Raw genomic sequence first — 12527 nt, 5'->3', positions numbered from 1 at the left:
ATTAATTCACTTTTCTCCCTTTTTCCCTGACGGGACTCAAGGCTGCATATAGATAAAAATAAGAACCACAAAAAAGGGAAAAAAGAAAAAAGAAACAATTAAAACTCTTATTTTCTCCTTACCATTACTTTTTCTTTTTGGATTATTCACAATCCTTTGTAGTTCTATTGAGCTCCTGAGGATCTCCCGGAATTTCATGTTTACAGAGAAGTAGGTCACTGAAGCTTCCATAGCATTCATATACCTTGAAATTGGAATAGGAAATGAATGTTGCAAATCAGCTTGTGGCAATGGCATAGATTTGGGCTAAAGGTTTGGTGTGAGGGCCTCTAAGAAGTAAGGTATCTCACACATATCAGTACTATTAGAACAATTAATATCATGAACAAACCAATATATATTTATTCTGTAAGCATGGGTTCATTTTTTTAAAATCTGCCATCCCCACTCGCCTAGCAGTCATTTACATAACAGTTAATATAGCAGGAACAGGTTCATAGCTTGTGGGTACTTATGGATCAATTAGCCTTGAAAGTGCCAAGTGCTTTCCATCAGTTTCCTTTGGTGGCCCAGCTGTGCCTTTATCTTGACAGGGATAGCATAATTTCTGTTGTCTAAGCTCTGGTAACCTTTAGGTTGGACTATTGCAATATATGTTGGGCTGTCTTTGAAGAAAATTCGGAAACTGCTGTCGGTGCAGAATTCAGAAACCAAATTGTTGAACATAGTATCATAGAATTGTAGAGCTGGAAGGGACCCTAGGGATCATTTAGTCCAACCCCCTGCAATGCAGGAATGTCAACTAAAGCATTAACCTCTGGTTAGAAACCTCCAAGGAAGGACAGTCCACTACCCTCCAAGGAAATCTAACTGTGTAACACTCTTACTTTCAGTAAGTTTCTCCTGATGTTTAGTCATAATCTTGTAACGTGAATCCATTGGTTTGGGTCCTTACCCCATCCCCAAGCAAGAGTAAACAAGCTCACTCCATCTTTATGTTTCTATACAAATAATTTAGAAACATTAACCACTTTACAACCTAAGTTTTACTGCCTGTATTTTCTTACTGCTATATAAAAAGCACATGAATCCGACTCTTGAAGAGTTTGTAAGTACAGTGGTACCTCGGGTTACAGACGCTTCAGGTTACAGACTCTGCTGACCCGGAAGTAGTACCTCGGGTTAAGAACTTTGCTTCAGGATGAGAACAGAAATTGTGCAGCAGTGGCGCAGCAGCAGCAGCAGCAGGAGGCCCATTAGCTAAAGTGGTACCTCAGGTTAAGAATGGTTTCAGGTTAAGAATGGACCTCCGGAACGAATTAAGTACTTAACCCGAGGTACCACTTTAAATCATTTTTAACTTACCAAATGTGTGGTCTCTTTCTATGCTAAGGAAAGGGGGAACTTTGGAAGCAGCTTAAAAGTGAATATTTTAAAGTTCTTACATTTCCACACTTTACTTTGCTGTATATTTTGTGATTTTAAATCTCTGCTGGGGTTCTCAGGCATCCAGGGAATTCTCTTTTTAATACTATACCCTAATTCCTCCCCCAAACAACACTTACTTTCAAGGGGTGGGGTGTGTGTGATAATAATTCTGGAACACTGAATTTTGGTTCAAACAGTGTAGAAGACTCTGCCAAGCAGGAAATGGCATAGCCAATTCCCATTGCAAGTAGTCAACAATACTATCAATATATGATTTAAGTCTTTTATGTAAAAACAGAAAGAGCTTGAAAAAGAATTGAAACATTGGTTATACTGGGAAAGTTCCCTACCAGAAGCAATCTTCAGTGTCATTGTCTTCCTTATAGATGTAAGTAGTTTCCCATGTGACACTTTTGAATGGCAACGTGGAATTCTTCCAGAAATCAACCAAGAAGTAGTTCACCTTCCTGGCTGGAGTCAACAGCCTTGTTAACTTTTCTTGGTAATCACAAGTCAACCCGAAACTCCCTGCAGAGATCAGAGGTGGGACCAACTCCGTCTCTAATCTACAAAAGAAAAGAAAAGTTTTTCATTTTTATTTATGATTTTAAATTATATACATTTCAGTAGTTTTACAATCATTCTAACATTTCAAAACTGGACTTCCTCTTCTTTATGCAGTTCCTTAAATTTATTTTTTGTATTTCCTGCATATTCTAAATTAACTTAACTTATTCTTTTATTCATCTACTTTAAATATATGCTCTTATGAAACTGCAGGTTATTACAATAATCCTGCCAATGTCCTTATCTTTTTACAGTTTGTAAATATTCAATAAACCATTTCCATTCTTTTGTAAAAAGTTTGTTATTTTGATTTCTTATTTTTCCAGTAATTTTTGCCATTTCCGCACGTTCCAAAAGTTTTTATATCCAGTCTTCTTTCATCAGGACTTTTTCTTCTTTCCATTTTTGGGCAAATAACATTCTTGCCGCTGTGATTGCATACATGAATGTATTTATATACAGTTTAGGTAGTTCTACCTCTATAATTCCCAAAAGGAAAGCTTCTGGTTTTGGGGGGTTTTTTTACAAATGTTATTTTAAACATCCTTTTCAATTCATTACATATCATTTCCCAGTAAGCCTTACTACAAGACCACCACACATGAAGAAAAGAAAATAATTCCAGTATGGCTGCTACATTGATAGATGCTTTATCAATATGGGCCATATTTCCAATCCTTTCTTCTTTTGTTTTTCTGCAATAATTTTTATTAAATTTGTTTAATAAAACATATATTCCACTTATTATTCAAAACATAATAAGGTACATAAAGAAAAATCAGAATACCTCCACTTTAAATAGTATTACAACCATATGTCTTTAAAGATGACTTCCCCTCCACCTCACTACAGGTCCTTACATTTTCTTTTTCTTTTAAACTGTGTCCTTTTTCGCATTGCTCTTACATAACATACTTTATCTATCTGTTCTTTAATTTGCGAAAATTAATCAAAGGATATTAAGGATTTTGTTTGGGAACAATGTTTTTCTAAATATACTCTATAGCACTCCCACTCACTGTTAAACTTTTGATTTGTTTGGTTTCTGATTACCTCTGTCATCTTTGCTAATTCTAAGTATTCACATAATTTGGTTTCTTCTTTTGTTTGCCTTGATTTCAAAATAAATATGAAACCAAAAAGTTATGAGTACTATACTACAAATTCTCTCACAAAAAAACTGGGCAGATGGCTCTGAATAGTTGATACCTCTGTGTGTGAGAACAAACATAAAGGAAACATGCTCCCCAGCGTCAGTGCCATCGCTTTGAACCCAGATGTCATCCTATGAAGAATATGCACTAATTAAACCATTAAGAGTGCTCAGTTCTTCTTTCTAAATGGTGCTGATAAAGAGGATTGATGCAAGACTTGCATTTCATTTCCTCTTTAAAATGGGCAGGGAACCGTTTTTTTCTCACCGCATTCCTTCTAGGGGAATCTGCTGGGAGTCACATGTTGGCAGTAGGTAGGGCAAGAGCCAAAAATGGTCAGGGCACCCCTTTTTTCACAAGTGTTTGCTAGGCTCTTAAACAGACATCACATTTATTCAGTATTTAGCCTTATTTGAATAGAACACTTCAGCTGATACTTACGAGACCATCTGGAATGTGGCAAAGGTGCACGTTGGGCCTAGAATAGTACACCCAAGTTTTTTATCAGCCTGAAATAGAAAATACCAACATGAGGCGAGGGGTGGATAAAGTTTAATGGACAATCATGCAGATGCAAAGTAATACTGTGGTAATGGAGCAAATGGCTGGAAGATACTAAGACACTGCAGTAATAAAAACAAGATGAGTGTTGGATAACAGATGCTGCAAATGGAGATTAAAAAGTAAGAGAGACGTTATGGCCTCTACAGGGGCATGAATTAAAACTATGTACAGTAGGTGCCTGTCTAAGGAATAACTGTGCCCTTTAAGTATAGTGGTACCTCAGGTTACATACGCTTCAGGTTACATACGCTTCAGGTTACACACTCCGCTAACCCAGAAATAGTGCTTCAGGTTAAGAACTTTGCTTCAGGATGAGAACAGAAATCGTGCTCCGGCGGCACGGCGGCAGCAGGAGGCCCCATTAGCTAAAGTGGTGCTTCAGGTTAAGAACAGTTTCAGGTTAAGTACAGACCCCCGGAACGAATTAAGTACTTAACCTGAGGTACCACTGTATTAAAATGGTAGCACAAGCAGATTTACAGTGAAGCACACTGATACATAACTGGAAGGGAATGTAACAGTTTTTAAATCATGGATTATGATGAGATTTTTAAAACATGTACGTCAAGCCAGTGCTTGATGTACGGTATTTGGTTTCTAGCCAGATCATTTGCTCTTTATTTGGTGAGGAACTCCTGGTTTATGGGAGCAACTAGGTCCACCAGGACTCCTCATTTGCCCCATTAGACCCCACTAGGCCATTGTGGCTAAGCTACACCCAGATGCCCCACACCTGACATAATACCTGATGTCAGGGGTTTGGCAGGTAAAGACACAGGTCTGTGGCAAAAGTGAGGTTTGCGAATTGCATGGGCAGAGGAGAAAGCGTGTACTTCTTCATGGAGAGCACGTGTTGCGGTGGGGTCTAACAGGACCCCCCCTCTTGGTTACTGGGTGGGACCGTTTGGATGGCCATGACTGTGATTGGGCTAATTTGAGTTGTTGGGGAGATTTTGATGTTACCATTTAGAGGGTTGGCCTGAAAGTTATAAATACTTGCCATGCAGCTTTTTTCAGTCTCTTCTGCTGTGTGCATTGGATCGCCTGCCCACCCTCCCTAATTTAGGGCTGTTGCGTTTGACATTGTCATGGGGTTGTCTGCTTTTGGGGCAGGGGCCTGGTAGGAATTTTGTCTATTTGGCAGATTGGCTGGTGCCATTTGGTTTTTGCCTACTGCGTAGGAAATCATCACAACTTGTAAGGTTGCGGTTAGTCATTGGTTGAAATTTGGTTGATGGAGGGGTAAGGGTTGGCTGTGCCTGCCGCTCCAATGCTGCTGCTGCAAGGGAATTCCGTTAAAGGAATCCAGGGGTTTGCCATGCTTTTGTCCGTATCCCTGGCAAGGGGCTAGGGCCATGCAAGCCCCTGGGAGCATGTGGGGAGGGGTGACGGTATGATGCCCAGCCCCATTCTCTCCCCAATAATGTTTTCCCTTACTGGCTTTTGCTGGAATCTGGAAGTCAGTTCTGTCCCAGAGCAGAATGCCTAAGCAACCACTCACATTATGTATTTTAATAAAGTTGTGGCCAAAAACCTTAAACAAAAATTCTGTGTGAATTGTGATTTATTTAGGGGGGTGGCTTGGGGACCTTGACACGCAATGGTTCCCCTGATATCAGTGTTATGTTATGTGACAGACAGGTGGGTGGTTCTGCCCACTGCTAAAGTTGACATGCAAGTGGAAGGGGAGCTAAGAATTTGGCCCACCGGCTGCATCCAGTTCACCACTCCTGACCTAAAAGGATGATTCCTACATATGCACCTTAATACTCACATAGATCTGCTTGATGAATTCCACACCTTCACATGTGCTGGTGCGGCAGCCATTGGAGACGTACAGCGACGTGTCAATGCCATCAAATGCGGCACTGACATTCACATTCAGGTTGTTTGCTGTAACACGAAACGCAGGAGTGTTAGGTATTGAAACTATATGATGTTTTTGTGAGAACAAATGTCATGATGCTGCAGCCTGCTGCAACATGAGTACAAAACAGTCAGTGGCACAGGCAGGCAGGCGAGTAAGCAAGTTATTGAGGGGTGTGGGTGGCGGGCAGCCCAGACGTGCTGCAGTTAGGACAGTTTGTCAAGACATGGGTGGTAGCTAGGTAGTAAGTGGGTGGCAGGTGAGCAATGCAAGCAGGAGGCACCCCCAAGTTTAATAATATAAAAATATTATACCCACAGCGTATACCCACAGGTTTTACCCACAGTGCGGATGGCGCTGTGGGTAAAACCTCAGTGCCTAGGACTTGCCGATCGTATAGTCGGCGGTTCGAATCCCTGCGGTGGGGTGAGCTCCCGTCTTTCGGTCCCAGCTCCTGCCCACCTAGCAGTTTGAAAGCACCCTTAAGTGCAAGTAGATAAATAGGTACCACTTTATAGCAGGAAGGTAAACGGCGTTTCCGTGTGCTGCGCTGGTGCTGGCTCGCCAGAGCAGCTTCATCACGCTGGCCACGTGACCCGGAAGGGCTGGCCCCCGGCCTCTTAAGTGAGATGGGCGCACAACCCTAGAGTCGGACACGACTGGCCCGTACGGGCAGGGGTACCTTTACCTTTACCTTTATTGATTTAAAACATACTTTTAAAAATAAAGTATGATTCCAATTCATAATTTTATTTGATACCTTTTAGCTGTTTTGATTTTATTGATTTACAGATGATGAACTTGTGAATCTTGTAAACCAAGTTGTAAGGAGCAGAGTGTAAATAAATAGATAAATAATAAAGAGATGAAAAGACGGATAATATGTGAGCAGCAGTGCTAGGCAGAAAGGAAGACAGCCTGTGGAAGCATTCTTTTGTATAGACTCAGCGCCTGACATTTGACCCTCAAAAGATACTGAAATGCTCTTACCTTTCAGGTCATCTTTCACCAGTTCCATGCCCCATTCCACAGCTGGTTCTATTTCTCCCGCACTCACTGGAAGCATAGAGTCATTCATGAGCATTACATTGATCATGTAGCCACCTTCGTCACATCTGATCACACCACCAGCATGCCACAGAAGCTGGGTCAAGAAGAGCAGGCCCCCCCAAATCTGATCCACTTTTTGTTCTCTCATGATGCCTCGTAGTCCATGCCAGCGTTGCTTCTTGCACGTACTGCACGCTTGATATTTTAAAGCGAGGATATTTGCTCTGTGCTCACCACTTGGTCAAGTTTTTCTTCTCTCAAATACGTCCTTCCGTTCCCTTTCTTAGCTCCCTTTCCACCCGCACCTGCCCAGCTGGTACTTCTGCTTGCGAGCATATAAGAGCAGCAAAACTTGTGAACTGCGAAGGGGCCAAAGGTCGGTTGTTCATGTTTGCCATTGAGAACATTAGAGCTATAAAACCAAGGCATTAGTCACCGTGAGATAAAGACACAACATGATGGGTAGGGGGAAGAGGAGGGGCCAAGAAGATAATGGAAGAAAACCAGTTAAAATGGAAATAAAATTAAAAGACCATTAATGCAGAAGGATAAATCAGATGGCTGCCTCTTGTTTGTTTTGCTTTTCCAAGTAACTCGTGGTAGCTGTAAAATGGGAGGCAAAAAGGAAGTTCCCGTGTGCACTAAATAAACACTGTGCTTTACTTCGAGTTTTTATTTTCATTTTTTGTGTTTGTCCTGCTGCTAACAAGAAATGTCTGGCTGTATCATTCTCCATATGTGCACACACACACATATTCATAGAATGGCATTTCCAAAGAACCAATCAATTAAAAAGGCCCATGAACAATCTACTATTGATCCATTTGTCAAAATTCAGATAAATTAACTCAAATGTATGGATTATAAATGAATGCAGGTTCCCAACCTCTCCCCACTGCCTTTAGAGAAAGAATTAGTGTCATGATTAATACCAACGGCTATATTTATATTTGAAGTGATGGAGTTGCTCACAAATTAGATATGGTTAAAACAAACACCAAATGGCACAGAACATTCCTAGAGCGACTCCAATATATTGTGCTACCCTAAGTAACTGTACAACATGATCTAAGTAGGATTCCTTGCAGGCCTGGTCCACTCGAGGCAAGGTGAAGTGACTGCCTCAGGTGGCAGGATCCACAGGGGCAGCAGATCCCAATATAGATCTTTAATCCCCCTTTATTCCTGATACCAATCTTCACTCCCAATTTTTTTCTCTGGCAATGAGGAGAGCACAATTTTGTGGTTCACCTTAGGTACCAAAATGACTTGGGCCAGCCCCAATCCCTTGAAATGTATAAGGGGTGTGTGATCTCTTCACCTAGGTCCTTTGGGAGTGAGGAGGGGGAGCGCTGAGCGGATTTGACAATTATGAAATAGTCGCTTCAGTTAGTTGCATTATGTTTTAAAGGTAGCAGATTAATTTATGGTGTCATAATTGATATTCTGGTTTGTACTCTGTGACCTATCCTGGGATCAGAAGCTGACAAAGGGTGGGAGACCAATTTAAATAAATAAATATGTTGGGAAGCACTTTTCAAATCCTGTCTTATCGTCACCCTTGAAAATACTTGTTCTTCTCCTGTTACTACAAAAAAGTGTTTGCTTGGCTTATTTGTGCCTTTAAGATGATCCTGATTATACTCAAATGCACTTTCAGGACATGGATTATTTCCTTTTTAGAAACCTGTATGAGAATGTTCACAGATCAGAGGAATGGGAGGATGAAAGAAGAAACACCACACTAGCAGTTCTAAAGCAGGAGAAGAAAGTAAAGAAAGAGAAATAATGACAGCCCCTATATCATTGCATGAAGTTATAAATGTGTTACCTAGAACTCTTACCTTTAGCTATGACTGAGAAAGCTAATCAGGCTGAAAGATGGAAGGCTAGAAAATATGTAATGCAATGTCTGTATAAGAAACTATCATCACCAACTGAAGCTGCAAACATTACATACTCTATAGTAGGACAACTGTTCAGCATTTTCACTGCTGCCCCACACAGACCATGTCTGTATGTCATATTAAACAATGGTTTAGCAAGATGTGATCCACAGTATTAGGTTTGTGTGCTCCTCTTCCCTTTCCCCCTCCTGTACAGCTAAGATGAATAGTTTGGGAGCTCCGTCAACCACAGTTTGCCATGTCATCTAGTTTGGCAAACTGGTCAACACTAATTATGGGTAATGTCCAGTGTTTTTTTTCTGAGGGTATGTAGGGGTACGCATACCCCTAAACATTTTGTAAATCTTTGTACTTTTGTCCATTTACTGTATTTATTTTCCCCGATTTGAACTATAAAATGGTGGTTTACTTGAGTCAAAATAACATTTTTTTAGAAAAAAAAGCACTGGTAATGTCAGTTAGCCAGCTTCTAGGACCCCATTTTGAAATGGACTTGTTTGAAAGTGATGATAGCTTTAATCACAACTTGTTGAACCAGAAGACACAATGAAATGAGCCAAACTTTGGGAAAGCAAAAGCAAGCTTTTTAACTTCTCTTTCTGGCTGTGTGTGTTTGGGGGTGTGGGGTGGACTGTGACCCTGAGGCTTGCTGAGGTTTGTTCTTGCTTGTGCATGTTACACTAATTTTACTTTTCATTGATCAATCCACTGTGACTCAAATATTTATTTCCTGGTTAGTTATAGCCAGCCAAATTCAGAAATCTTCACTGTATATCTGAAATTAGCATTTACTGTACATAATGTTACATTTTCCTAAACTGAACATCACCTTCTCTTGAGACCTATTAAGTTCAAAAACAGAATGTCTCAACCAGTCATCTACTCAAATTTAAAGGAAAAAAAAAACTTATTAAAAGTGCATTAAAACAAAAACCCTGTTAATATGTTGTATACACACTCACATTTCATATTCCAAACATTCATAGATTGTTAGAATGATTGCACCATTAAGTTGTCTTTGAAAATAGGAACATGAACTCTAAGATTACCCACAGTTCCCTTGAGCAAACAACATACTGTAACGTTTATAACTGTCAGAGATTATTTTTGAACAAACAGGAAATTGAACACCTATTGTGCAAACAATCCGAGTATTCAACATGCAGCAATTCAAACTGTTTTCCCATGATGTAGTTCATGACATAAATTTCATAAAGGGAATTTATTAAAGTACTGTCTAGATCTACCCTATACAAATGCAAAGGCCAAATTACAAATTTTAAAATATTCAATACTATTGAGGGATAAATGACGATTTCCTAACATGTAAGGCCTAACTTATATTACAAGCAAAACAATTAGAGAATATTGTGGCACTTTAAAGACTTATAAATTTATTTTTGCACATGGGGCTGTACTCAAACTTTGTTTTAAACTGCCACTTTCCCTCCCTCAGTGTTACCCCCGGCTTACTCTACTCAAATATCTGCTGTTGTTTCAAATCACCACTTCCCCCTCTCTGTTTTCTTTATTCAAATCTGTACTCTATTGTTCAAAACCAGTTTAAATTCTGTCTTCTCTTTTGCTCCCTTGCTGTGCACCCTGCAAATCCAGGATTGTGATAAGGCAAATTCTCCAATGGGGCTGCACTCTAACTTCATGCAAATTCAGGATTCTGATGCTGCACTACAAATCCTCCAATGGGGGCTGAATTATGACAGCCTTACTTTTTAAGTATAAAAAGTATTCATGGATTCCTGAACTATGAAGGCTCAGGGCCTGGGGTAAACCACACTATACGTCCCCTGCCTTCACTATACCTCCCTCTGCTGCTGTATCTCCTCTTCATGGAGATGCTGTTAGCAGCCTCTTCTATTCTTGCCACTTTAATGGGGGGGGGTGGCCTCTCCCCCAGTTTAAGGGTTGTATCCAATCCCAGTCCTACTCAGAGCAGACCCATTGAAATTAATGGCCATGACTACTTTTTATTTATTTACAAAACTTCTGCAACTTCTGCAACTTCTGACCAGCCTTGCCTAACCTCCAGTTAAGTACTGTGGGATCCAGCATCAGAATAGAACACAATATTGGGAAACAATGAAGCTTTGGAACTGGCAGCTCCAAGGCTGCCCCAGCATGCCCCATTTGGGCCTCTCTCCAGCCAGAACACCAGTGGCAAAAGACAAGATCACACTCCCTCTCTCCCTTTTCACTTGTATGCTGTGTTTTTTAAGTTCTAAGTTTGTGCACAAGGATTCTTTAGTTTCAATTTATTGCGCATATGCCATTCTGGGAGCCTTTTTGGCTGAAAAGTAGTGCACAAATACTCTAAATAAATAATCTCTTCCTCTTTGGCATGCAGCAACTTAAGAGCATTATCCTAAGGGAGAGAAATTACTGTTTTGTCTTTTGTTATGTCTTTTATTACTGCAAGAAATATTTGCTCACTACTTTTAATTCTTATTTGTGTTCATTTACACTACTGTACATGCAACAGCCACTAGGGGTGTCCATCTTCCAAAAGCACACTGTTTTTCCAAAAGCATTTACCGTAGGTTTCTCTAACACTGCCTTTTTGAGCCTTTCTTTATATTTTAATATAAATCTTTTAATATAAATATTCACTAGACCCTTTTGTAGCTCTTAACGTGTAATAAAACAAGTCACTGAAAAACATTGCATGTGGTATAAACAAGTTCATTAATCACTCAAAGTACACAATCTTTGAGATAATGCAGGTAACGAATATACTGCTGATAGTATGAATTGTGGCATAATGCCACAGTTCAATACCCCCCTCCTCTGAAATCACTATTTCCTTTTTATAAGCAAGCATTTTTAATAGGACTGCCTTGTTTATCAGTTTGGTGATAATTTTTACTTTATGTACGGTACTTCTTTGGGTTCTAAATTCCTGTTACATCTTCTTTATCTAATATTTTATCTAATCTGAGAGCTACTACAGCAGCTAAGAAAATGGCATGGGAACCAGGAAGTTCCTGGTTTAAATGTTGCCTCTGCTATAAATTCACTTGGTGGTCTTAGTCAAATCAAACTTTCAGCTGCATTCACATATCTGCACCATATGGATAAAAACACTCAACTACTGTACACAGTTCTTGTAAGGATGAATAGCCACTTTGGTCATGTGAGGGAGTTTAGGCTGAGAATTAGGGCTTGTCCACACCTCTGCTTGTCTCATGTCTAGAAAGCATGGGTCCAAGTAGTTTTCCGCTTGCCCTGCTTGTTTCCCAAGGAAACCCCACTTTTTAGCTCTAAATCAGAGCAAATATCAATTCAGAGAAAACCCGAATTTCCATTTGTTCCAATTGAGTGCTAGAGCGGTTTTCCTTGGGGTGGGGTGGAGGGTCACCGCAGGACATGAGAAAGTGTGAAGAAGCTGGACAAATGTCACCCAATTTGTCCAGTGGCTGGACAACTGTCACCCAATCAACTTCATGGCTGAGTGGGGATTTGAATATGTTTCCTTACTCCTCAGCCAAAACTCTGACCTCTATACCATACTATGTAAATACTAAATATTATCAGGTTATATGTCATAAAAGTAGATTTGATACAGGTGGAAGCTTGCAGTATTAAATATATTTATGCTTTGTTCTGTGTATCAGCATTCAGTGCTGTGGTATTTTGTGAAAGAATCCCCACATTTAATCTTCAAAAACAGAAATAAGAAACCTCTATCTGCGATTAACTTGGGCATGAAAACACTGATCCCCAACCCATCTAAGCTACTCTCCCACTAAGCAGACCACTATCCATTATGTTTTCCCTAGTGGCAGGAAATACATTGATCTGGTTGCAAATAAAAAATATTATTGTGGGTTTGCTGTATGATCACTGTGAATGTGTCTATTGCTATTACTTTGCCTTAAACTTTAAGGTTTAAAGTAATGTCTAGTCAAGAGCCTAGGATTTGACATTAGAATATTGGTGTGTTTGAATTACTATGATGAATGAGCTATTCATCTG

General features: G+C 40.0%; 1 protein-coding gene and 1 long non-coding RNA gene across 2 annotated transcripts in view; one reads left to right on the top strand and one right to left on the bottom strand.

Moving 5' to 3' along the window:
• GUCY2C (guanylate cyclase 2C) overlaps positions 1-7845 on the bottom strand; it is a 53555-nt gene extending 45710 nt beyond the window's left edge. Inside the window, exons 1-5 of the mRNA XM_083698599.1 lie at positions 6571-7845; positions 5488-5606; positions 3591-3658; positions 1779-1994; positions 123-244 (exon numbers count right to left, since the gene is read on the bottom strand). Coding sequence (XP_083554725.1) covers positions 123-244; positions 1779-1994; positions 3591-3658; positions 5488-5606; positions 6571-6778 — 733 coding nt within the window. The 5' untranslated portion in view covers positions 6779-7845. The remainder of the gene's footprint in view (positions 1-122; positions 245-1778; positions 1995-3590; positions 3659-5487; positions 5607-6570) is intronic.
• Positions 3667-11759, top strand: LOC310825416. Its single transcript, XR_014555296.1, has 3 exons — positions 3667-3832; positions 8314-8688; positions 10585-11759. It is a non-coding gene; the product is annotated as an uncharacterized lncRNA (long non-coding RNA).
• The last annotated feature ends 768 nt before the right edge of the window (positions 11760-12527 follow it).

This window comes from Podarcis gaigeae (genome assembly GCF_964106915.1).
Source record: "Podarcis gaigeae genome assembly, chromosome: 10".
Taxonomy (NCBI): Eukaryota; Metazoa; Chordata; class Lepidosauria; order Squamata; family Lacertidae; genus Podarcis; species Podarcis gaigeae.
This window is presented reverse-complemented; position numbering and strand designations above follow the sequence as displayed.